The sequence below is a fragment of the Hemitrygon akajei genome, chromosome 7 (assembly GCF_048418815.1).
Source record: "Hemitrygon akajei chromosome 7, sHemAka1.3, whole genome shotgun sequence".
Lineage (NCBI taxonomy): Eukaryota > Metazoa > Chordata > Chondrichthyes > Myliobatiformes > Dasyatidae > Hemitrygon > Hemitrygon akajei.
The window spans coordinates 125,136,592-125,163,744 of NC_133130.1; the positions used below are offsets into that span (position 1 = coordinate 125,136,592).

Here is a 27,153-nt window from a genome sequence, read left to right on the forward strand (position 1 = left end):
CTCCCTCACCCCTTACTCTAGGAGAAAGCATCAACCTCCCCATGAACCCTCCCCCCTCTCCCTCACCCCTTACTCTAGTAGAAAGCATCAACCTCCCCATCAACCCTCCCCCCTCTCCCTCACCCCTTACACTAGTAGAAAGCATCAACCTCCCCATCAACCCTCCCCCCTCTCCCTCACCCCTTACTCTAGTAGAAAGCATCAACCTCCCCATCAACACTCCCCCTCTCCCTCACCCCTTACTCTAGTAGAAAGCATCAACCTCCCCATCAACCCTCCCCCTTCCCCCTCACCCCTTACTCTAGTAGAAAGCATCAGCATCCCCGTTAACCCTTCCGCCTCTCCCTCACCCCTTACTCTAGTAGAAAGCATCAAGCGCCCCATCAACCCTCCCCCCTCTCCCTCACCCCTTACTCTAGTAGAAAGCATCAACCTCCCCATCAACCCTCCCCTCTCTCCCTCACCCCTTACTCTACTAGAGAGCATCAACCTCCCCATCAACCCTCCCACTCTCCCTCACCCCTTACTCTAGTAGAAAGCATCAACCTCCCCATCAACCTTCCCCCTTCCCCCTCACCCCTTACTCTGGTAGAAAGCATCAGCCTCCCCGTTAACCCTTCCCCCTCTCCCTCACCCCTTACTCTAGTAGATACCATCAACCTCCCCATCAAGGCTCCCCCCTCTCCCTCACCCCTTACTCTAGTAGAAAGCATCAACCTCCCCATCAACCCTCCCCCTCTCCCTCACCCCTTACTCTAGTAGAAAGCATCAACCTCCCCATCAACACTCCCCCTCTCCCTCACCCCTTACTCTAGTAGATACCATCAACCTCCCCATTAACGCTCCCCCCTCTCCCTCACCCCTTACTCTAGTAGACAGCATCAGCCTCCCCGTTAACCCTTCCCCCTCTCCCTCACCTTTTACTCGAGTAGAAAGCATCAACCTCCCCATAAACCCTCCCTCTTCTCCCTCACCCTTTACTCTTGTAGAAAGCATCGACCTCCCCATCAACCCTAACCCCCTCTCCTCACCCCTTACTCTAGTAGAAAGCATCAACCTCCCCATCAACCCTCCACCCTCTCCCTCACCCCTTACTCTAGTAGAAAGCATCAACCTCCCCATCACCCCTCTCCTCTCTCCCTCACCCCTTACTCGAGTAGAAAGCATCAATCTACCCATTAACCGTCCCCCCTCTCCCTCACCCCGTACTCGAGTAGAAAGCATCAACCTCCCCATCAACCCTCCCCCTCTCCCTCACCCTTTACTTTAGTAGAAAGCATCAACCCTCCCCCCTGTCCCTCACCCCTTACTCTAGTAGAAAGCATCAACCTCCCCATTAACCGTCCCCCCTCTCCCTCACCCCTTACTCTAGGAGAAAGCATCAACCTCCCCATCAACCCTCCCCCTCTCCCTCACCCTTTACTTTAGTAGAAAGCATCAACCCTCCCCCCTGTCCCTCACCCCTTACTCTAGTAGAAAGCATCAACCTCCCCATTAACCGTCCCCCCTCTCCCTCACCCCTTACTCTAGGAGAAAGCATCAACCTCCCCATCAACCCTCCCCCCTCTCCCTCACCCCTTACTCTAGTAGATACCATCAACCTCCCCATTAACGCTCCCCCCTCTCCCTCACCCCTTACTCTAGGAGAAAGCATCAACCTCCCCATCAACCCTCCCCCCTCTCCCTCACCCCTTACTCTAGTAGATGCCATCAACCCTCCCCCCTCTCCCTCACCCCTTACTCCAGTAGATACCATCAAACTTCCCATCAACCCTCCCCCCTCTCCGTCACCCCGTACTCTAGTTGAAAGCATCAACCTCCCCATCAACCCTCCCCCCTCTTCCTCACCCCTTACTGCAGTAGATACCATCAACCTCCCCATCAACCCTCCCCGCTCTCCCTCACCCCTTACTCTAGTAGATACCATCAACCTCCCCATCAACCCTCCCCCTCTCCCTCACCCCTTACTCTAGTAGAAAGCATCAACCTCCCCATCAACACTCCCCCTCTCCCTCACCCCTTACTCTAGTAGATACCATCAACCTCCCCATTAACGCTCCCCCCTCTCCCTCACCCCTTACTCTAGTAGACAGCATCAGCCTCCCCGTTAACCCTTCCCCCTCTCCCTCACCCCTTACTCTAGTTGAAAGCATCAACCTCCCCATTAACCGTCCCCCCTCTCCCTCTCCCCTTACTCTAGTAGAAACCATCAACCTCCCCATCAACCCTTCCCCCTCTCCCTCACCGCTTACTCCAGTAGATACCATCAACCCTACCCCCTCTCCCTCACCCCTTACTCCAGTAGATAACATCAACCTCCCCATCAACCCTCCCCCCTCTCCCTCTCCCCGTACTCTAGTTGAATGCATCAACCTCCCCATCAACCCTCCCCCTCTCCCTCACCCCTTACTCTAGTTGAAAGCATCAACCTCCCCATTAACCCTCCCCCTCTCCCTCACCCCTTACTCTAGTAGATACCACCAAACTCCCCATCAACCCTCCCCCCTCTCCCTCACCCCTTACTCCAGTAGATACCATCAACCTCCCCATCAACCCTCCCCGCTCTCCCTCACCCCTTCCTCTAGTTGAAAGCATCAACCTCCCCATTAACCGTCCCCCTCTCCCTCACCCCTTACACTAGTAGAAACCATCAACCTCCCCATCAACCCTCTCCCCTCTCCCTCACCCCTTACTCTAGTAGATACCATCAACCCTCCCCCCGCTCCCTCACCCCTTACTCCAGCAGATAACATTAACCTCCCCATCAACCGTCCCCCCTCTCCCTCACCCCGTAATCTAGTTGAATGCATCAACCTCCCCATCAACCCTCCCCCTCTCCCTCACCCATTACTCTAGTTGAAAGCATCAACCTCCCCATTTACCCTCCCCCTCTCCCTCACCCCTTACTCTAGTAGATACCATCAAACTCCCCATCAACCTTCCCCCTCTCCCTCACCCCTTACTCTAGTAGAAAGCATCAACCTCCCCATCAACCCTCCCCCCTCTCCCTCACCCCTTACTCTAGTAGATACCATCAACCCTCCCCCCTCTCCCTCACCCCTTACTCCAGTAGATACCATCAACCTCCCCATCAACCCTCCCCCCTCTCCCTCATCCCTTACTCCAGTAGATACCATCAACCTCCCCATCAACCCTCCCCCCCCCCCTCATCCCTTACTCCAGTAGATACCATCAACCTCCCCATTAACCGTCCCCTCTCTCCCTCACCCCTTACTCTTGCAGAAAGCATCATCCTCCCCATCAAGCCTCCCCCCTCACCCTCACCCCTTACTCTAGTAGAAAGCATCATCCTCCCCATTAACCGTCCCCCCTCTCCCTCACCCCTTACTCTAGGAGAAAGCATCAACCTCCCCATCAACCCTCCGCCCTCTCCCTCACCCCTTATTCTAGTAGAAAGCATCAACCTCCCCATCAACCCTCCCCCCTCTCCCTCACCCCTTACTCTAGTAGATACCATCAACCTCCCCATCAACCCTCCCCCCTCTCCCTCACCCCTTACTCCAGTAGATACCATCAACCCTCCCCCCTCTCCCTCACCCATTACTCTAGTTGAAAGCATCAACCTCCCCATCAACCCTCCCCCCTCTCCCTCACCCCTTACTCTAGTAGAAAGTATCAATCTCCCCATCAACCCTCCCCCCTCTCCCTCACACCTTACTCTAGTAGAAAGCATCAACATCCCCATGAACCCTCCCCCCTCTCCTTCACCCCTTACTCTAGGAGAAAGCATCAACATCCCCATGAACCCTCCCCCCTCTCCTTCACACCTTACTCTAGTAGAAAGCATCAACCTCCCCATGAACCCTCCCCCCTCTCCCTCACCCGTTACTCTAGTAGAAAGCATCAACCTCCCCATCAACCCTCCCCCCTCTCCCTCACCCCTTACACTAGTAGAAAGCATCAACCTCCCCATCAACCCTCCCCCCTCTCCCTCACCCCTTACTCTAGTAGAAAGCATCAACCTCCCCATCAACCCTCCCCCTTCCCCCTCACCCCTTACTCTAGTAGAAAGCATCAGCATCCCCATTAACCCTTCCGCCTCTCCCTCACCCCTTACTCTAGTAGAAAGCATCAACCTCCCCATCAACCCTCCCCCTCTCCCTCACCCCTTACTCTAGCAGAACGCATCAACCTCCCCATCAACCCTCCCTCTTCTCCCTCACCCCTTACTCTAGTAGAAAGCATCAACCTCCCCATCAACCCTCCCCCCTCTCCCTCACCCCTTACTGTAGTAGAAAGCATCAACCTCCCCATCAACCCTCCCCCCTCTCCCTCACCCCTTACTCTAGTAGAAAGCATCGACCTCCCCATCAACCCTAATCCCCTCTCCCTCACCCCTTACTCTAGTAGAAAGCATCAACCTCCCCATCAACCCTCCCCCCTCTCCCTCTCCCCTTACTCTAGTAGAAAGCATCAACCTCCCCATCAACCCTCCCCCCTCTCCCTCACCCCTTTCTCTAGTAGAATGCATCAACCTCCCCATTAACCTTCCCACTCTCCCTCACCCCTTACTCAAGTAGAAAGCATCAACCTCCCCATCAACCCTCCCCCCTCTCCCTCACCCCTTACTCTAGTAGATACCATCAACCTCCCCATTAATGCTCCCCCCTCTCCCTCACCCCTTACTCTAGGAGAAAGCATCAACCTCCCCATTAACCGTCCCCCCTCTCCCTCACCCCTTTCTCTAGGAGAAAGCATCAACCTCCGCATCAACCCTCCCCCCTCTCCCTCACCCCTTACTCTAGTAGAAAGCATCATCCTCCCCATCAACGCTCCCCCCTCTCCCTCACCCCTTACTCTAGTAGAAAGCATCAACCTCCCCATCAACCCTCCCCCCTCTCCCTCACCCCTTACTCTAGTAGAAATCATCAACCTCCCCATCAACCCTCCCTCCTCTCCTTCACCCTTTACTCTAGTAGAAAGCATCAACCTCCCCATCAACCCTCCCTCCTCTCCCTCACCCTTTACTCTAGTAGAAAGCATCAACCTCCCCATCAACCCTCCCCCCTCTCCCTCACCCCTTACTCTAGTAGAAATCATCAACCTCCCCATCAACCCTCCCTCCTCTCCCTCACCCTTTACTCTAGTAGAAAGCATCAACCTCCCCATCAACCCTCCCCCCTCTCCCTCACCCCTTACTCTAGTAGAAAGCATCAACCTCCCCATCAACCCTCCCCCCTCTCCCTCACCCCTTACTCTAGTAGAAATCATCAACCTCCCCATCAACCCTCCCTCCTCTCCCTCACCCTTTACTCTTGTAGAAAGCATCAACCTCCCCATCAACCCTCCCCCCTCTCCCTCACCCCTTACTCTAGTAGAAAGCATCAACCTCCCCATCAACCCTCTCCCCTCTCCCTCACCCCTTACTCTAGTAGAAAGCATCAATCTACCCATTAACCGTCCCCCCTCTCCCTCACCCCTTACTCTAGTAGAAAGCATCAACCTCCCCATCAACCCTCCCCCTCTCCCTCACCTCTTACTTTAGTAGAAAGCATCAACCCTCCCCCCTGTCCCTCACCCCTTACTCTAGTAGAAAGCATCAACCTCCCCATTAACCGTTCCCCCTCTCCCTCACCCCTTACTCTAGGAGGAAGCTTCAACCTCCCCATCAACCCTCCCCCCTTTCCCTCACCCCTTACTCTGGTAGAAAGCATCAACCTCCCCATTAACCCTCCCCCTCTCCCTCACCCCTTACTCGAGTAGAAAGCATCAACCTCCCCATCAACCCTCCCCCCTCTCCCTCACCCCTTACTCTAGTAGAAAGCATCAACCTCCCCATCAACCCTCCCCCCTCTCCCTCACCCCTTACTCTAGTAGAATGCAACCTCCCCATTAACCGTCCCCCCTCTCCCTCACCCCTTACTCTAGTAGAAAGTATCAACCTCCCCATTAACCGTCCCCCCTCTCCCTCACCCCTTACTCTAGGAGAAAGCATCAACCTCCCCATCAACCCTCCCCCCTCTCCCTCACTCCTTACTTTAGTAGAAAGCATCAACCTCCCCATCAACCCTCCCTCCTCTCCCTCACCCCTTACTCGAGGAGAAAGCATCAACCTCCCCATCAACCCTCCCCCCTCTCCCTCACCCCTTACTCTAGTAGAAAGCATCAACCTCCCCATCAACCCTCCCCCTCTCCCTCACCCCTTACTCTAGTAGAAAGCATCAACCTCCCCATCAACCCTACCCCCCTACCTCACCCCTTACTCTAGGAGAAAGCATCAACCTCCCCGTTAACCGTCCCCCCTCTCCCTCCTCACTCTAGGATAAAGCATCAACCTCCCCCTCAACCCTCCCCCCTCTTCCTCACCCCTTACTCCAGTAGATACCATCAACCTCCCCATCAACCCTCCCCCCTCTCCCTCACCCCTTACTCTAGTTGAAAGCATCAACCTCCCCATTAACCGTCCCCCCTCTCCCTCACCCCTTACTCTAGTAGAAACCATCAACCTCCCCATCAACCCTTCCCCCTCTCCCTCACCCCTTACTCCAGTAGATACCATCAAACCTCCCCCCTCTCCCTCACCCCTTACTCCAGTAGATAACATCAACCTCCCCATCAACCCTCCCCCCTCTCCCTCTCCCCGTACTCTAGTTGAATGCATCAACCTCCCCATCAACCCTCCCCCTCTCCCTCACCCCTTACTCTAGTTGAAAGCATCAACCTCCCCATTAACCCTCCCCCTCTCCCTCACCCCTTACTCTAGTAGATACCACCAAACTCCCCATCAACCCTCCCCCCTCTCCCTCACCCCTTACTCTAGTAGAAAGCATCAACATCCCCATCAATCCTCCCCCCTCTCCCTCACCCCTTACTCTAGTAGATACCATCAAACTCCCCATCAACCTTCCCCCCTCTCCCTCACCCCTTACTTTAGTAGAAAGCATCAACCCTCCCCCCTGTCCCTCACCCCTTACTCTAGTAGAAAGCATCAACCTCCCCATTAACCGTTCCCCCTCTCACTCACCCCTTACTCTAGGAGAAAGCTTCAACCTCCCCATCAACCCTCCCCCCTTTCCCTCACCCCTTACTCTGGTAGAAAGCATCAACCTCCCCATTAACCCTCCCCCTCTCCCTCACCCCTTACTCTAGTAGAAAGCATCAACCTCCCCATCAACCCTCCCCCCTCTCCCTCACCCCTTACTCTAGTAGAAAGCATCAACCTCCCCATCAACCCTCCCCCCTCTCCCTCACCCCTTGCTCTAGTAGAATGCAACCTCCCCATTAACCGTCCCCCCTCTCCCTCACCCCTTACTCTAGTAGAAAGTATCAACCTCCCCATCAACCCTCCCCCCTCTCCCTCACCCCTTACTCTAGTAGATACCATCAACCTCCCCATTAACGCTCCCCCCTCTCCCTCACCCCTTACTCTAGGAGAAAGCATCAACCTCCCCATTAACCGTCCCCCCTCTCCCTCACCCCTTACTCTAGGAGAAAGCATCAACCTCCCCATCAACCCTCCCCCCTCTCCCTCACCCCTTACTTTAGTAGAAAGCATCAACCTTCCCATCAACGCTCCCCCCTCTCCCTCACCCCTTACTCTAGCAGAAAGCATCAACCTCCTCATCAAACCTCCCCCTCTCCCTCACCCCTTACTCTAGTAGATACCAACCTCCCCATCAACGCTCCCCCCTCTCCCTCACCCCTTACTCTAGTAGAAAGCATCTACCTCCCCATCAACCCTCCCTCCTCTCCCTCACCCCTTACTCGAGGAGAAAGCATCAACCTCCCCATCAACCCTCCCCCCTCTCCCTCACCCCTTACTCTAGTAGAAAGCATCAACCTCCCCATCAACCCTCCCCCTCTCCCTCACCCCTTACTCTAGTAGAAAGCATCAACCTCCCCATCAACCCTACCCCCCTACCTCACCCCTTACTCTAGGAGAAAGCATCAACCTCCCCGTTAACCGTCCCCCCTCTCCCTCACCCCTCACTCTAGGAGAAAGCATCAACCTCCCCATTTACCCTCCCCCTCTCCCTCACCCCTTACTCTAGTAGATACCATCAAACTCCCCATCAACCTTCCCCCCTCTCCCTCACCCGTTACTCTAGTAGAAAGCATCAACCTCCCCATCAACCCTCCCCCCTCTCCCTCACCCCTTACACTAGTAGAAAGCATCAACCTCCCCATCAACCCTCCCCCCTCTCCCTCACCCCTTACTCTAGTCGAAAGCATCAACCTCCCCATCAACCCTCCCCCTCTCCCTCACCCCTTACACTAGTAGAAAGCATCAAACTCCCCATCAACCCTCCCCCCTCTCCCTCACCCCTTACTCTAGTAGAAAGCATCAACCTCCCCATCAACCCTCCCCCTCTCCCTCACCCCTTACTCTAGTAGAAAGCATCAACCTCCCCATCAACCCTCCCCCTTCCCCCTCACCCCTTACTCTAGTAGAAAGCATCGACCTCCCCATCAACCCTAATCCCCTCTCCCTCACCCCTTACTCTAGTAGAAAGCATCAACCTCCCCATCAACCCTCCCCCCTCTCCCTCTCCCCTTACTCTAGTAGAAAGCATCAACCTCCCCATCAACCCTAATCCCCTCTCCCTCACCCCTTTCTCTAGTAGAAAGCATCAACCTCCCCATCAACCCTCCCCCCTCTCCCTCTCCCCTTACTCTAGTAGAAAGCATCGACCTCCCCATCAACCCTAATCCCCTCTCCCTCACCCCTTACTCTAGTAGAAAGCATCAACCTCCCCATCAACCCTCCCCCCTCTCCCTCTCCCCTTACTCTAGTAGAAAGCATCGACCTCCCCATCAACCCTAATCCCCTCTCCCTCACCCCTTACTCTAGTAGAAAGCATCAACCTCCCCATCAACCCTCCCCCCTCTCCCTCTCCCCTTACTCTAGGAGAAAGCATCAACCTCCCCATCAACCCTCCCCCCTCTCCCTCACCCCTTTCTCTAGTAGAATGCATCAACCTCCCCATTAACCTTCCCACTCTCCCTCACCCCTTACTCAAGTAGAAAGCATCAACCTCCCCATCAACCCTCCCCCCTCTCCCTCACCCCTTACTCTAGTAGATACCATCAACCTCCCCATTAATGCTCCCCCCTCTCCCTCACCCCTTACTCTAGGAGAAAGCATCAACCTCCCCATTAACCGTCCCCCCTCTCCCTCACCCCTTTCTCTAGGAGAAAGCATCAACCTCCGCATCAACCCTCCCCCCTCTCCCTCACCCCTTACTCTAGTAGAAAGCATCATCCTCCCCATCAACGCTCCCCCCTCTCCCTCACCCCTTACTCTAGTAGAAAGCATCAACCTCCCCATCAACCCTCCCCCCTCTCCCTCACCCCTTACTCTAGTAGAAATCATCAACCTCCCCATCAACCCTCCCTCCTCTCCCTCACCCTTTACTCTAGTAGAAAGCATCAACCTCCCCATCAACCCTCCCTCCTCTCCCTCACCCTTTACTCTAGTAGAAAGCATCAACCTCCCCATCAACCCTCCCCCCTCTCCCTCACCCCTTACTCTAGTAGAAAGCATCAACCTCCCCATCAACCCTCCCCCCTCTCCCTCACCCCTTACTCTAGTAGAAAGCATCAACCTCCCCATCAACCCTCCCTCCTCTCCCTCACCCTTTACTCTTGTAGAAAGCATCAACCTCCCCATCAACCCTCCCTCCTCTCCCTCACCCTTTACTCTAGTAGAAAGCATCAACCTCCCCATCAACCCTCCCCCCTCTCCCTCACCCCTTACTCTAGTAGAAATCATCAACCTCCCCATCAACCCTCCCTCCTCTCCCTCACCCTTTACTCTTGTAGAAAGCATCAACCTCCCCATCAACCCTCCCCCCTCTCCCTCACCCCTTACTCTAGTAGAAAGCATCAACCTCCCCATCAACCCTCTCCCCTCTCCCTCACCCCTTACTCTAGTAGAAAGCATCAATCTCCCCATTAACCCTCCCCCCTCTCCCTCACCCCTTACTCTAGTAGAAAGCATCAACCTCCCCATCAACCCTCCCCCTCTCCCTCACCTCTTACTTTAGTAGAAAGCATCAACCCTCCCCCCTGTCCCTCACCCCTTACTCTAGTAGAAAGCATCAACCTCCCCATTAACCGTTCCCCCTCTCCCTCACCCCTTACTCTAGGAGGAAGCTTCAACCTCCCCATCAACCCTCCCCCCTTTCCCTCACCCCTTACTCTGGTAGAAAGCATCAACCTCCCCATTAACCCTCCCCCTCTCCCTCACCCCTTACTCGAGTAGAAAGCATCAACCTCCCCATCAACCCTCCCCCCTCTCCCTCACCCCTTACTCTAGTAGAAAGCATCAACCTCCCCATCAACCCTCCCCCCTCTCCCTCACCCCTTACTCTAGTAGAATGCAACCTCCCCATTAACCGTCCCCCCTCTCCCTCACCCCTTACTCTAGTAGAAAGTATCAACCTCCCCATTAACCGTCCCCCCTCTCCCTCACCCCTTACTCTAGGAGAAAGCATCAACCTCCCCATCAACCCTCCCCCCTCTCCCTCACCCCTTACTTTAGTAGAAAGCATCAACCTCCCCATCAACCCTCCCTCCTCTCCCTCACCCCTTACTCGAGGAGAAAGCATCAACCTCCCCATCAACCCTCCCCCCTCTCCCTCACCCCTTACTCTAGTAGAAAGCATCAACCTCCCCATCAACCCTCCCCCTCTCCCTCACCCCTTACTCTAGTAGAAAGCATCAACCTCCCCATCAACCCTACCCCCCTACCTCACCCCTTACTCTAGGAGAAAGCATCAACCTCCCCGTTAACCGTCCCCCCTCTCCCTCCTCACTCTAGGATAAAGCATCAACCTCCCCCTCAACCCTCCCCCCTCTTCCTCACCCCTTACTCCAGTAGATACCATCAACCTCCCCATCAACCCTCCCCCCTCTCCCTCACCCCTTACTCTAGTTGAAAGCATCAACCTCCCCATTAACCGTCCCCCCTCTCCCTCACCCCTTACTCTAGTAGAAACCATCAACCTCCCCATCAACCCTTCCCCCTCTCCCTCACCCCTTACTCCAGTAGATACCATCAAACCTCCCCCCTCTCCCTCACCCCTTACTCCAGTAGATAACATCAACCTCCCCATCAACCCTCCCCCCTCTCCCTCTCCCCGTACTCTAGTTGAATGCATCAACCTCCCCATCAACCCTCCCCCTCTCCCTCACCCCTTACTCTAGTTGAAAGCATCAACCTCCCCATTAACCCTCCCCCTCTCCCTCACCCCTTACTCTAGTAGATACCACCAAACTCCCCATCAACCCTCCCCCCTCTCCCTCACCCCTTACTCTAGTAGAAAGCATCAACATCCCCATCAATCCTCCCCCCTCTCCCTCACCCCTTACTCTAGTAGATACCATCAAACTCCCCATCAACCTTCCCCCCTCTCCCTCACCCCTTACTTTAGTAGAAAGCATCAACCCTCCCCCCTGTCCCTCACCCCTTACTCTAGTAGAAAGCATCAACCTCCCCATTAACCGTTCCCCCTCTCACTCACCCCTTACTCTAGGAGAAAGCTTCAACCTCCCCATCAACCCTCCCCCCTTTCCCTCACCCCTTACTCTGGTAGAAAGCATCAACCTCCCCATTAACCCTCCCCCTCTCCCTCACCCCTTACTCTAGTAGAAAGCATCAACCTCCCCATCAACCCTCCCCCCTCTCCCTCACCCCTTACTCTAGTAGAAAGCATCAACCTCCCCATCAACCCTCCCCCCTCTCCCTCACCCCTTGCTCTAGTAGAATGCAACCTCCCCATTAACCGTCCCCCCTCTCCCTCACCCCTTACTCTAGTAGAAAGTATCAACCTCCCCATCAACCCTCCCCCCTCTCCCTCACCCCTTACTCTAGTAGATACCATCAACCTCCCCATTAACGCTCCCCCCCTCTCCCTCACCCCTTACTCTAGGAGAAAGCATCAACCTCCCCATTAACCGTCCCCCCTCTCCCTCACCCCTTACTCTAGGAGAAAGCATCAACCTCCCCATCAACCCTCCCCCCTCTCCCTCACCCCTTACTCTAGCAGAAAGCATCAACCTCCTCATCAAACCTCCCCCTCTCCCTCACCCCTTACTCTAGTAGATACCAACCTCCCCATCAACGCTCCCCCCTCTCCCTCACCCCTTACTCTAGTAGAAAGCATCTACCTCCCCATCAACCCTCCCTCCTCTCCCTCACCCCTTACTCGAGGAGAAAGCATCAACCTCCCCATCAACCCTCCCCCCTCTCCCTCACCCCTTACTCTAGTAGAAAGCATCAACCTCCCCATCAACCCTCCCCCTCTCCCTCACCCCTTACTCTAGTAGAAAGCATCAACCTCCCCATCAACCCTACCCCCCTACCTCACCCCTTACTCTAGGAGAAAGCATCAACCTCCCCGTTAACCGTCCCCCCTCTCCCTCACCCCTCACTCTAGGAGAAAGCATCAACCTCCCCATTTACCCTCCCCCTCTCCCTCACCCCTTACTCTAGTAGATACCATCAAACTCCCCATCAACCTTCCCCCCTCTCCCTCACCCGTTACTCTAGTAGAAAGCATCAACCTCCCCATCAACCCTCCCCCCTCTCCCTCACCCCTTACACTAGTAGAAAGCATCAACCTCCCCATCAACCCTCCCCCCTCTCCCTCACCCCTTACTCTAGTCGAAAGCATCAACCTCCCCATCAACCCTCCCCCTCTCCCTCACCCCTTACACTAGTAGAAAGCATCAAACTCCCCATCAACCCTCCCCCCTCTCCCTCACCCCTTACTCTAGTAGAAAGCATCAACCTCCCCATCAACCCTCCCCCTCTCCCTCACCCCTTACTCTAGTAGAAAGCATCAACCTCCCCATCAACCCTCCCCCTTCCCCCTCACCCCTTACTCTAGTAGAAAGCATCAGCATCCCCATTAACCCTTCCGCCTCTCCCTCACCCCTTACTCTAGTAGAAAGCATCAACCTCCCCATCAACCCTCCCCCTCTCCCTCACCCCTTACTCTAGCAGAACGCATCAACCTCCCCATCAACCCTCCCTCTTCTCCCTCACCCCTTACTCTAGTAGAAAGCATCAACCTCCCCATCAACCCTCCCCCCTCTCCCTCACCCCTTACTGTAGTAGAAAGCATCAACCTCCCCATCAACCCTCCCCCCTCTCCCTCACCCCTTACTCTAGTAGAAAGCATCGACCTCCCCATCAACCCTAATCCCCTCTCCCTCACCCCTTACTCTAGTAGAAAGCATCAACCTCCCCATCAACCCTCCCCCCTCTCCCTCTCCCCTTACTCTAGTAGAAAGCATCAACCTCCCCATCAACCCTCCCCCCTCTCCCTCACCCCTTTCTCTAGTAGAATGCATCAACCTCCCCATTAACCTTCCCACTCTCCCTCACCCCTTACTCAAGTAGAAAGCATCAACCTCCCCATCAACCCTCCCCCCTCTCCCTCACCCCTTACTCTAGTAGATACCATCAACCTCCCCATTAATGCTCCCCCCTCTCCCTCACCCCTTACTCTAGGAGAAAGCATCAACCTCCCCATTAACCGTCCCCCCTCTCCCTCACCCCTTTCTCTAGGAGAAAGCATCAACCTCCGCATCAACCCTCCCCCCTCTCCCTCACCCCTTACTCTAGTAGAAAGCATCATCCTCCCCATCAACGCTCCCCCCTCTCCCTCACCCCTTACTCTAGTAGAAAGCATCAACCTCCCCATCAACCCTCCCCCCTCTCCCTCACCCCTTACTCTAGTAGAAAGCATCAACCTCCCCATCAACCCTCTCCCCTCTCCCTCACCCCTTACTCTAGTAGAAAGCATCAATCTACCCATTAACCGTCCCCCCTCTCCCTCACCCCTTACTCTAGTAGAAAGCATCAACCTCCCCATCAACCCTCCCCCTCTCCCTCACCTCTTACTTTAGTAGAAAGCATCAACCCTCCCCCCTGTCCCTCACCCCTTACTCTAGTAGAAAGCATCAACCTCCCCATTAACCGTTCCCCCTCTCCCTCACCCCTTACTCTAGGAGAAAGCTTCAACCTCCCCATCAACCCTCCCCCCTTTCCCTCACCCCTTACTCTGGTAGAAAGCATCAACCTCCCCATTAACCCTCCCCCTCTCCCTCACCCCTTACTCGAGTAGAAAGCATCAACCTCCCCATCAACCCTCCCCCCTCTCCCTCACCCCTTACTCTAGTAGAAAGCATCAACCTCCCCATCAACCCTCCCCCCTCTCCCTCACCCCTTACTCTAGTAGAATGCAACCTCCCCATTAACCGTCCCCCCTCTCCCTCACCCCTTACTCTAGTAGAAAGTATCAACCTCCCCATCAACCCTCCCCCCTCTCCCTCACCCCTTACTCTAGTAGATACCATCAACCTCCCCATTAACGCTCCCCCCTCTCCCTCACCCCTTACTCTAGGAGAAAGCATCAACCTCCCCATTAACCGTCCCCCCTCTCCCTCACCCCTTACTCTAGGAGAAAGCATCAACCTCCCCATCAACCCTCCCCCCTCTCCCTCACCCCTTACTTTAGTAGAAAGCATCAACCTTCCCATCAACGCTCCCCCCTCTCCCTCACCCCTTACTCTAGCAGAAAGCATCAACCTCCTCATCAACCCTCCCCCTCTCACTCACCCCTTACTCTAGTAGATACCAACCTCCCCATCAACGCTCCCCCCTCTCCCTCACCCCTTACTCTAGTAGAAAGCATCAACCTCCCCATCAACCCTCCCTCCTCTCCCTCACCCCTTACTCGAGGAGAAAGCATCAACCTCCCCTTCAACCCTCCCCCCTCTCCCTCACCCCTTACTTTAGTAGAAAGCATCAACCTCCCCATTAACCGTCCCCCCTCTCCCTCACCCCTTTCTCTAGGAGAAAGCATCAACCTCCGCATCAACCCTCCCCCCTCTCCCTCACCCCTTACTCTAGTAGAAAGCATCATCCTCCCCATCAACGCTCCCCCCTCTCCCTCACCCCTTACTCTAGTAGAAAGCATCAACCTCCCCATCAACCCTCCCCCCTCTCCCTCACCCCTTACTCTAGTAGAAAGCATCAACCTCCCCATCAACCCACCCCCTCTCCCTCACCACTTACTTTAGTAGATACCATCAAACCTCCCCCCTCTCCCTCACCCCTTACTCCAGTAGATAACATCAACCTCCCCATCAACCCTCCCCCCTCTCCCTCTCCCCGTACTCTAGTTGAATGCATCAACCTCCCCATCAACCCTCCCCCTCTCCCTCACCCCTTACTCTAGCTGAAAGCATCAACCTCCCCATTAACCCTCCCCCTCTCCCTCACCCCTTACTCTAGTAGATACCACCAAACTCCCCATCAACCCTCCCCCCTCTCCCTCACCCCTTACTCTAGTAGAAAGCATCAACATCCCCATCAATCCTCCCCCCTCTCCCTCACCCCTTACTCTAGTAGATACCATCAAACTCCCCATCAACCTTCCCCCCTCTCCCTCACCCCTTACTTTAGTAGAAAGCATCAACCCTCCCCCCTGTCCCTCACCCCTTACTCTAGTAGAAAGCATCAACCTCCCCATTAACCGTTCCCCCTCTCCCTCACCCCTTACTCTAGGAGAAAGCTTCAACCTCCCCATCAACCCTCCCCCCTTTCCCTCACCCCTTACTCTGGTAGAAAGCATCAACCTCCCCATTAACCCTCCCCCTCTCCCTCACCCCTTACTCTAGTAGAAAGCATCAACCTCCCCATCAACCCTCCCCCCTCTCCCTCACCCCTTACTCTAGTAGAAAGCATCAACCTCCCCATCAACACTCCCCCCTCTCCCTCACCCCTTGCTCTAGTAGAATGCAACCTCCCCATTAACCGTCCCCCCTCTCCCTCACCCCTTACTCTAGTAGAAAGTATCAACCTCCCCATCAACCCTCCCCCCTCTCCCTCACCCCTTACTCTAGTAGATACCATCAACCTCCCCATTAACGCTCCCCCCTCTCCCTCACCCCTTACTCTAGGAGAAAGCATCAACCTCCCCATTAACCGTCCCCCCTCTCCCTCACCCCTTACTCTAGGAGAAAGCTTCAACCTCCCCATCAACCCTCCCCCCTTTCCCTCACCCCTTACTCTGGTAGAAAGCATCAACCTCCCCATTAACCCTCCCCCTCTCCCTCACCCCTTACTCTAGTAGAAAGCATCAACCTCCCCATCAACCCTCCCCCCTCTCCCTCACCCCTTACTCTGGTAGAAAGCATCAACCTCCCCATCAACCCTCCCGCCTCTCCCTCACCCCTTACTCTAGTAGAATGCAACCTCCCCATTAACCGTCCCCCCTCTCCCTCACCCCTTACTCTAGTAGAAAGTATCAACCTCCCCATCAACCCTCCCCCCTCTCCCTCACCCCTTACTCTAGTAGATACCATCAACCTCCCCATTAACGCTCCCCCCTCTCCCTCACCCCTTACTCTAGGAGAAAGCATCAACCTCCCCATTAACCGTCCCCCCTCTCCCTCACCCCTTACTCTAGGAGAAAGCATCAACCTCCCCATCAACCCTCCCCCCTCTCCCTCACCCCTTACTTTAGTAGAAAGCATCAACCTTCCCTTCAACGCTCCCCCCTCTCCCTCACCCCTTACTCTAGCAGAAAGCATCAACCTCCTCATCAACCCTCCCCCTCTCACTCACCCCTTACTCTAGTGGATACCAACCTCCCCATCAACGCTCCACCCTCTCCCTCACCCCTTACTCTAGTAGAAAGCATCAACCTCCCCATCAACCCTCCCTCCTCTCCCTCACCCCTTACTCGAGGAGAAAGCATCAACCTCCCCATCAACCCTCCCCCCTCTCCCTCACCCCTTACTCTAGTAGAAAGCATCAACCTCCCCATCAACCCTCCCCCTCTCCCTCACCCCTTACTCTAGTAGAAAGCATCAACCTCCCCATCAACCCTACCCCCCTACCTCACCCCTTACTCTAGGAGAAAGCATCAACCTCCCCGTTAACCGTCCCTCCTCTCCCTCACCCCTCACTCTAGGATAAAGCATCAACCTCCCCCTCAACCCTCCCCCCTCTCCCTCACCCCTTACTCTAGTAGAAAGCATCAACCTCCCCATCAACCCTCCCCCCTCTCCCTCACCCCTTACTCTAGTAGATACCATCAACCCTCCCCCCTCTCCCTCACCCCTTACTCCAGTAGATACCATCAACCTTCCCATCAACCCTCCCCCCTCTCCCTCACCCCGTACTCTAGTTGAAAGCATCAACCTCCCCATCAACCCTCCCCCCTCTTCCTCACCCCTTACTCCAGTAGATACCATCAACCTCCCCATCAACCCTCCCCCCTCTCCCTCACCCCTTACTCAAGTTGAAAGCATCAACCTCCCCATTAACCGTCCCCCCTCTCCCTCACCCCTTACTCTAGTAGAAACCATCAACCTCCCCATCAACCCTTCCCCCTCTCCCTCACCCCTTACTCCAGTAGATACCATCAACCCACCCCCCTCTCCCTCACCCCTTACTCCAGTAGATAACATCAACCTCCCCATCAACCCTCCCCCCTCTCCCTCTCCCCGTACTCTAGTTGAATGCATCAACCTCCCCATCAACCCTCCCCCTCTCCCTCACCCCTTACTCTAGTTGAAAGCATCAACCTCCCCATTAACCCTCCCCCTCTCCCTCACCCCTTACTCTAGTAGATACCACCAAACTCCACATCAACCCTCCCCCCTCTCCCTCACCCCTTACTCTAGTAGAAAGCATCAACCTCCCCATCAACCCTCCCCCCTCTCCCTCACCCCTTACTCTAGTAGATACCATCAAACTGCCCATCAACCTTCCCCCCTCTCCCTCAACCCTTACTTTAGTAGAAAGCATCAACCCTCCCCCCTGTCCCTCACCCCTTACTCTAGCAGAAAGCATCAACCTCCCCATTAACCGTTCCCCCTCTCCCTCACCCCTTACTCTAGGAGAAAGCTTCAACCTCCCCATCAACCCTCCCCCCTTTCCCTCACCCCTTACTCTGGTAGAAAGCATCAACCTCCCCATTAACCCTCCCCCTCTCCCTCACCCCTTACTCTAGTAGAAAGCATCAACCTCCCCATCAACCCTCCCCCCTCTCCCTCACCCCTTACTCTAGTAGAAAGCATCAACCTCCCCATCAACCCACCCCCCTCTCCCTCACCCCTTACTCTAGTAGAATGCAACCTCCCCATTAACCGTCCCCCCTCTCCCTCACCCCTTACTCTAGTAGAAAGTATCAACCTCCCCATCAACCCTCCCCCCTCTCCCTCACCCCTTACTCTAGTAGATACCATCAACCTCCCCATTAACGCTCCCCCCTCTCCCTCACCCCTTACTCTAGGAGAAAGCATCAACCTCCCCATTAACCGTCCCCCCTCTCCCTCACCCCTTACTCTAGGAGAAAGCATCAACCTCCCCATCAACCCTCCCCCCTCTCCCTCACCCCTTACTTTAGTAGAAAGCATCAACCTTCCCATCAACGCTCCCCCCTCTCCCTCACCCCTTACTCTAGCAGAAAGCATCAACCTCCTCATCAACCCTCCCCCTCTCCCTCACCCCTTACTCTAGTAGATACCAACCTCCCCATCAACGCTCCCCCCTCTCCCTCACCCCTTACTCTAGTAGAAAGCATCAACCTCCCCATCAACCCTCCCTCCTCTCCCTCACCCCTTACTCGAGGAGAAAGCATCAACCTCCCCATCAACCCTCCCCCCTCTCCCTCACCCCTTACTCTAGTAGAAAGCATCAACCTCCCCATCAACCCTCCCCCTCTCCCTCACCCCTTACTCTAGTAGAAAGCATCAACCTCCCCATCAACCCTACCCCCCTACCTCACCCCTTACTCTAGGAGAAAGCATCAACCTCCCCGTTAACCGTCCCCCCCTCTCCCTCACCCCTCACTCTAGGAGAAAGCATCAACCTCCCCCTCAACCCTCCCCCCTCTCCCTCACCCCTTACTCTAGTAGAAAGCATCAACCTCCCCATCAACCCTCCCCCCTCTCCCTCACCCCTTACTCTAGTAGATACCATCAACCCTCCCCCCTCTCCCTCACCCCTTACTCCAGTAGATACCATCAACCTTCCCATCAACCCTCCCCCCTCTCCCTCACCCCGTACTCTAGTTGAAAGCATCAACCTCCCCATCAACCCTCCCTCCTCTTCCTCACCCCTTACTCCAGTAGATACCATCAACCTCCCCATCAACCCTCCCCCCTCTCCCTCACCCCTTACTCTAGTTGAAAGCATCAACCTCCCCATTAACCGTCCCCCTCTCCCTCACCCCTTACTCTAGTAGAAACCATCAACCTCCCCATCAACCCTTCCCCCTCTCCCTCACCCCTTACTCCAGTAGATACCATCAACCCTCCCCCCTCTCCCTCACCCCTTACTCCAGTAGATAACATCAACCTCCCCATCAACCCTCCCCCCTCTCCCTCTCCCCGTACTCTAGTTGAATGCATCAACCTCCCCATCAACCCTCCCCCTCTCCCTCACCCCTTACTCTAGTTGAAAGCATCAACCTCCCCATTAACCCTCCCCCTCTCCCTCACCCCTTACTCTAGTAGATACCACCAAACTCCCCATCAACCCTCCCCCCTCTCCCTCACCCCTTACTCTAGTAGAAAGCATCAACCTCCCCATCAACCCTCCCCCCTCTCCCTCACCCCTTACTCTAGTAGATACCATCAAACTCCCCATCAACCTTCCCCCCTCTCCCTCACCCCTTACTCTAGTAGATACCATCAACCCTCCCCCCTCTCCCTCACCCCTTACTCTAGTAGATACCATCAACCCTCCCCCCTCTCCCTCACCACTTACTCTAGTAGAAATCATCAACCTCCCCATCAACCCTCCCCCCTCTCCCTCACCCCGTACTCTAGTTGAAAGCATCAACCTCCCCATTAACCCTCCCCCTCTCCCTCACCCCTTACTCTAGTAGATACCATCGAACTCCCCATCAACCCTCCCCCCTCTCCCTCACCCCTTACTCCAGTAGATACCATCAACCTCCCCCTCAACCCTCCCCGCTCTCCCTCACCCCTTACTCTAGTTGAAAGCATCAACCTCCCCATTAACCGTCCCCCCTCTCCCTCACCCTTTACTCTAGTAGAAACCATCAACCTCCCCATCAACCCTTCCCCCTCTCCCTCACCCCTTACTCCAGTAGATACCATCAACCTCCCCATCAACCCTCCCCCCTCTCCCTCATCCCTTACTCCAGTAGATACCATCAACCTCCCCATTAACCGCCCCCTCTCTCCCTCACCCCTTACTCTAGGAGAAAGCATCATCCTCCCCATTAACCGTCCCCCCTCTCCCTCACCCCTTACTCTAGGAGAAAGCATCAACCTCCCCATCAACCCTCCCCCCTCTCCCTCACCCCTTACTCTAGTAGATACCATCAACCTCCCCATCAACCCTCCCCCCTCTCCCTCACCCCTTACTCCAGTAGATACCATCAACCCTCCCCCTCTCCCTCACCCATTACTCTAGTTGAAAGCATCAACCTCCCCATCAACCTTCCCCCCTCTCCCTCACCCCTTACTCTAGTTGAAAGCATCAACCTCCCCATCAACCCTCCCCCCTCTCCCTCACCCCTTACTCCAGTAGATACCATCAACCCTCCCCCCTCTCCCTCACCCATTACTCTAGTTGAAAGCATCAACCTCCCCATCAACCCTCCCCCCTCTCCCTCACCCCTTACTCTAGTTGAAAGCATCAACCTCCCCATCAACCCTCCCCCCTCTCCCTCACCCCTTACTCTAGGAGAAAGCATCAACCTCCCCATGAACCCTCCCCCCTCTCCCTCACCCCTTACTCTAGTAGAAAGCATCAACCTCCCCATCAACCCTCCCCCTTCCCCCTCACCCCTTACTCTAGTAGAAAGCATCGAACTCGCCATCAACCCTCCCCCTCTCCCTCACCCCTTAGTCTAGTAGAAAGCATCAACCTCCCCATCAACCCTCCCCCCTCTCCCTCACCCCTTACACTAGTAGAAAGCATCAACCTCCCCATCAACCCTCCCCCCTCTCCCTCACCCCTTACTCTAGTAGAAAGCATCAACCTCCCCATCAACCCTCCCCCTCTCCCTCACCCCTTACAGTAGTAGAAAGCATCAACCTCCCGATCAACCCTCCCCCCTCTCCCTCACCCCTTACTCTAGTAGAAAGCATCAACCTCCCCATCAACCCTCCCCCTCTCCCTCACCCCTTACTCTAGTAGAAAGCATCAACCTCCCCATCAACCCTCCCCCTTCCCCCTCACCCCTTACTCTAGTAGAAAGCATCAGCATCCCCGTTAACCCTTCCGCCTCTCCCTCACCCCTTACTCTAGTAGAAAGCATCAACCTCCCCATCTACCCTCCCCCTCTCCCTCACCCCTTACTCTAGTAGAACGCATCAACCTCCCCATCAACCCTACCCCCCTCCCTCACCCCTTACTCTAGTAGAAAGCATCAACCTCCCCATCAACCTTCCCCCTTCCCCCTCACCCCTTACTCTGGTAGAAAGCATCAGCCTCCCCGTTAACCCTTCCCCCTCTCCCTCACCCCTTACTCTAGTAGAAAGCATCAACCTCCCCATCAACCCTCCCCCCTCTCCCTCACCCCTTACTCTAGTAGATACCATCAACCTCCCCATCAACGCTCCCCCCCTCTCCCTCACCCCTTACTCTAGTAGAAAGCATCAACCTCCCCGTTAACCCTTCCCCCTCTCCCTCACCCCTTACTCTAGTAGAAAGCATCAACCTCTCCATCAACCCTCCCCCCTCCCCCCTTACTCTAGTAGAGAGCATCAACCTCCCCATCAACCCTTCCCCCTCTCCCTCACCCCTTACTCCAGTAGAAAGCATCAACCTCCCCATCAACCCTCCCCTGTCTCCCTCCCCCCTTACTCTAGTAGAAAGTATCAACCTCCCCATCAACCCTCCCCCTTCTCCGTCACCCCTTACTCTAGTAGAAAGCATCAACCTCTCCATCAACCCTCCCCCCTCCCCCCTTACTCTAGTAGAAAGCATCAACCTCCCCATCAACCCTCCCCTGTCTCCCTCCCCCCTTACTCTAGTAGAAAGTATCAACCTCCCCATCAACCCTCCCCCCTCTCCCTCACCCCTTTCTCTAGTAGAAAGCATCAACCTCCCCATCAACTCTCCCCCCGCTCCGTCACCCCTTACTCTAGTAGAAAGCATCAACCTCCCCTTCAACCCTCCCCCCTCTCCCTCACCCCTTACTCTAGTAGAAAGCATCATCCTCCCCATGAACCCTCCCCCCTCTCCCTCACCCCTTACTCTAGCAGAAAGCATCAACCTCCCCATCAACTCTCCCCCCCTCTCCCTCACCCCTTACTCTAGTAGAAAGCATCAACCTCCCCATCAACCCTCCCCCCTCTCCCTCACCCCTTACTCTAGCAGAAAGCATCAACCTCCCCATCAACTCTCCCCCCCCTCCCTCCCCCAACGTATTCCAGCAGAAAGCATCAACCTCCCCGTTACCCACCATGCAGTCAATAGCAAAGCCCCCCAAAGAGAGACCATGATCTGCAGTCCAGTTAAAACCATTGTTGACCCAACAGTTCGATGTGCCACAGGCTCTCTCGCACTAACAAGAATAGCGAGGCCTTGCCCCTTCCACAGCAAGTGGGGAGGCGAGATGATCTTCTAGCTTGCGACAGTGTCACCCTGAGATTATTTGCTCTGTGTGAACCAGTGCTTCACATCTACTGGCTACTCACTTCTTGAAGCACTTTAGGTGTATTTGAAGCACTTTGGGATATCCTGATATTCAGAAAATTATTCATATTTCAGATCCTATCCAACTCTTTTTCAAACATATCACATTTAAGGATCTTTCTGACATTACAGTCTGAAGCAATACTTAGTCAATCACACCCAACTTCAGAACCAGTAGTCTCTCCCCCAACTCTCACTAAGAGAGACAGAGAGAGAGAGAGAGAGAGATCTCTTGAGTGTAGAAGGTACATATTTTCCAACCCGCTTCTGGAACTATCAGCTGGTCAGCGAGCTCTGGGAGCAGGAACCCACTGCCACGAAGAACCACAGTTTGAGTGCAGCTATAAATGACGACTCTGACAGGATCCCGACCACCTTGAAAAGGAAAAAGAGAGACATTAAAGGCAGCAATTTAAGCTGTTTCACTGATGAGCCTGAAGAAATTGCCATCTTAGCACCTCCCCCAGTGATACTAAGCCTGATTCTGATACCTGCTTGAAGGATGAAAATGGGAGTGGGTAACTATGATTGGGAGACCTGTCCCATGTGCAGAAAGTCAACAACAGAAACTATACCATTTAAAGATAAAGATTGGCTTTGATTGTCACATGTAAGTTGAAACGTACAATGAAATGCGTCATTTTGCATCAATGACCAACAGTCTTGGATATGCTGGGGGCAGCCAACTCAAGTCACCATGTTTCCAGCACCAACACAACATGCCCGCAACTCTTTTAACTCAATGTTTCTGAGAAAAAATAGATAAAATTATTTGCCAGGATTCTAATGCCTCAAGGGAATTCAGGGAAGGAATGGGGAGGTACTAATTCTCCTGCAACAGGTTCATGTGGAATTTGAAGTGGAGATTGATAGGTACTTGATTATTAGGGCATCAAAAGTTACAGCAAGAAGGTAGGGGAATGGGGAAGAGGGATAATAATCACTCCTATGGGTCAGCACGGTAGTGTAGTTGTTAGCACAACACTTTACAGTACCAGTGACCCGGGTTCAATTCCCATCACATGGTAGTGTAGTGGTTAGCACAACACTTTACAGTACCAGTGACCCGGGTTCAATTCCCATCACACGGTAGTGTAGTTGTTAGCACAACACTTTACAGTACCAGTGACCCGGGTTCAATTCCCATCACATGGTAGTGTAGTGGTTAGCACAACACTTTACAGTACCAGTGACCCGGGTTCGATTCCCATCGCATGATAGTGTAGTGGTTAGCACAACACTTTACAGTACCAGTGACCCGGGTGCGATTCCAATCGCATGATAGTGTAGTGGTTAGCACAACGTTTTACAGTACCAGTGACCCGGGTTCAATTCCCATCACACGGTAGTGTAGTGGTTAGCACAACGCTTTACAGTACCAGTGACCCGGGTTCGATTCCCATCGCATGATAGTGTAGTGGTTAGCACAACGCTTTACAGTACCAGTGACCCGGGTTCGATTCCCATCGCATGATAGTGTAGTGGTTTGCACAACACTTTACAGTACCAGTGACCCGGGTTCGATTCCCATCGCATGATAGTGTAGTGGTTAGCACAACGCTTTACAGTACCAGTGACCCGGGTTCAATTCCCATCTTTTGATAGTGTAGTGGTTAGCACAACGCTTTATAGTACCAGTGACCCAGGTTCGATTCCCATCGCATGATAGTGTAGTGGTTTGCACAACACTTTACAGTACCAGTGACCCGGGTTCGATTCCCATCGCATGATAGTGTAGTGGTTTGCACAACGCTTTACAGTACCAGTGACCCGGGTTCGATTCCCATCGCATGATAGTGTAGTGGTTTGCACAACACTTTACAGTACCAGTGACCTGGGTTCGATTCCCATCGCATGATAGTGTAGTGGTTAGCACAACGCTTTACAGTACCAGCGACCCGGGTTCAATTCCCATCACACGGTAGTGTAGTGGTTAGCACAACGCTTTATAGTACCAGTGACCCGGGTTCGATTCCCATCGCACGGTAGTGTAGTGGTTAGCACAACACTTTACAGTACCAGTGACCCGGGTTCGATTCCCATCGCACGGTAGTGTAGTGGTTAGCACAACGTTTTACAGTACCAGTGACCCGGGTTTGATTCCCATCGCATGGTAGTGTAGTGGTTAGCACAACGTTTTACAGTACCAGTGACCCGGGTTCGATTCCCATCGCACGGTAGTGTAGTGGTTAGCACAACGTTTTACAGTACCAGTGACCCGGGTTCGATTCCCATCGCACGGTAGTGTAGTGGTTAGCACAACGTTTTACAGTACCAGTGACCCGGGTTCGATTCCCATCGCACGGTAGTGTAGTGGTTAGCACAACGCTTTACAGTACCAGTGACCCGGGTTCGATTCCCATCGCACGGTAGTGTAGTGGTTAGCACAACGTTTTACAGTACCAGTGACCCGGGTTCGATTCCCATCGCACGGTAGTGTAGTGGTTAGCACAACGTTTTACAGTACCAGTGACCCGGGTTCGATTCCCATCGCACGGTAGTGTAGTGGTTAGCACAACGTTTTACAGTACCAGTGACCCAGGTTCAATTCCCATCACACGGTAGTGTAGTGGTTAGCACAACGCTTTATAGTATCAGTGACCCGGGTTCAATTCCCATCACACGGTAGTGTAGTGGTTAGCACAACACTTTACAGTTGCAGCGACCAGGGTCCAATCTCTACGGCTGCCTATCAGGAGTTTATATGTTGTCCCTGTCACCGCATGGGTTTCCTCCGGGTGCTGCAATTTCCTCCCACACTCCAAAGATGTACCAGTTGGTTGGTTAGTTATTCATTGTAAATTGTTGTGTGATTAGGCGAGGGTTAAATCGAGGGATTGCTGGGTGGCACAGCTCGAAGGGCTGGATAATCGATTCGTGCTGGATCTCAATAAATAAATAAATAATCAGCCATGATCAAATGTCAGAGCAGACTTGATGGAATGAATGGCCTAACTTTGCTCCTATGCTCTTACGGAGCTCAGCCTCCTGTTAGCTTGAATTGCAATGCAAAGGGAAAGGGCTTTTTCTCGGAGAGAGCGAACAGCACAGTTTGATGTTGCAGTGTTTGCTGAGCTCGGCCATTAGCTTGCAGACATTTCACTGGTGAACAGTCCATGGCCTGAACACGCAGTTATGAACTCACACTAAATGCTGGTGGAACTCAGCAGGTCAGGCAGAGTCTGTGAAGGGGAACAAAGAGTCAACACTGTTAAGTCCTTGATCTCGGTCAGAAACATCGACTGTTTATCCCTCTCCACAGATGCTACCTGACCTGCTGAGTTCCTCCAGCATGTTGTGTGTTGCTCTAGATTTCCAGCATCTGCAGAATCTCTTGTGTTTTCCAGTTTATTAATCTACTGAAAGAGAAAAACTCTGTTACAGCTGCTGTTTCACGATGAAGCAGAGTTTCAATGTTGGGGCTCAGGTGGAATCTGGGTCTCGCCCTTTCTTGCCGTCTACATCCCGGTTTACTCACGCAGTCTTGTCCAATATTCCCCCCATCCCGTTGTCTGTCTCCGGCTTTGTGGCCTCAGGTGGAACTTCTGGAAGGTGCATCTGGTGATATTATTCCTCAGCTGAAGAATCAGCACAAGGTGGAGACGGTGGATTTTGTTTTCCTCGATCACTGGAAGGACCGTTACCAACCTGACACCCAGCTCCTGGAGGTAAGACTTTGGTTCACAGGAAGCTGCTGAAAAGAGGCTGTTGGGCCCACCAATCTCTTACTAGAAATTCAGTATCTCTTTCAGGGATGAGAGTAAGCAACAAACCACAGGAGTCTGAGCAGTACCTGTGACTTTACCGGAATAGAAATCACAGATCTGGTCAAATCACATCTCAAGACATCATTTACGGCATGCTCATACTCGTCACTATTTCGAAATGATAGTAGTTATTCGACCTGTCCTTAGAATCAGAATTACGTTGATCATCACCGACATGTGTCATGAAATTTGTGAACTGAACACCAGCAGTTCACTGCAATACATAATATAGAAAATAAATAAATTAGTTACATCAAGTATATATGTGTATATTAAATAGCTAAATTAGATATAGTGCAAAAACAGAAATAATATTAGAACAAAGTGAGGTAGTGTTCATGGGTTCAATGTCCATTCAGAAATCAGATGGCAGAGGGGAAGAAGCTGTTCCTGAATTGTTGAGTGGGTATCTTCAGGCTCCTGTACCTCCTTCCTGTTGGTAACAATGAAAAGAGGGCATGTCCTGGGTGATGGGGGTCCTTAATGATTGTCCTTTCTGAGGCATTGCTCCTTGAAGCAGTCTTGGATACTACAGAAGCTAGTACCCAAAATGGAACTAACGAATTTTACAACTTTCTGTAGGTTTTTTTGGTCCTGTTCAGTAGCCCCTCGCCTCACACTGATGTCACCTGTCAGAATGTTCTCCACAGTGCATCTGTAGAAGTTTTCAAATGTTTTGGGTGACAAACCAGATCTCCTCAAACTCCAAATGAAATATAGTCG

At 53.7% G+C, this 27,153-nt stretch overlaps 1 protein-coding gene across 4 annotated transcripts in view; it reads left to right on the forward strand.

The window, feature by feature from the left end:
• Positions 1-27,153, forward strand: part of LOC140730890 (catechol O-methyltransferase-like) — a 250,646-nt gene that overhangs the window by 208,232 nt on the left and 15,261 nt on the right. For 3 of the 4 annotated variants that reach the window (XM_073051904.1, XM_073051903.1, XM_073051902.1), the window contains exon 4: positions 26,200-26,331. The exons of the other annotated variant lie outside the window; for it this stretch is intronic. In XM_073051904.1, coding sequence (XP_072908005.1) covers positions 26,200-26,331 — 132 coding nt within the window. The remainder of the gene's footprint in view (positions 1-26,199; positions 26,332-27,153) is intronic. 4 annotated transcript variants of the gene reach the window in all.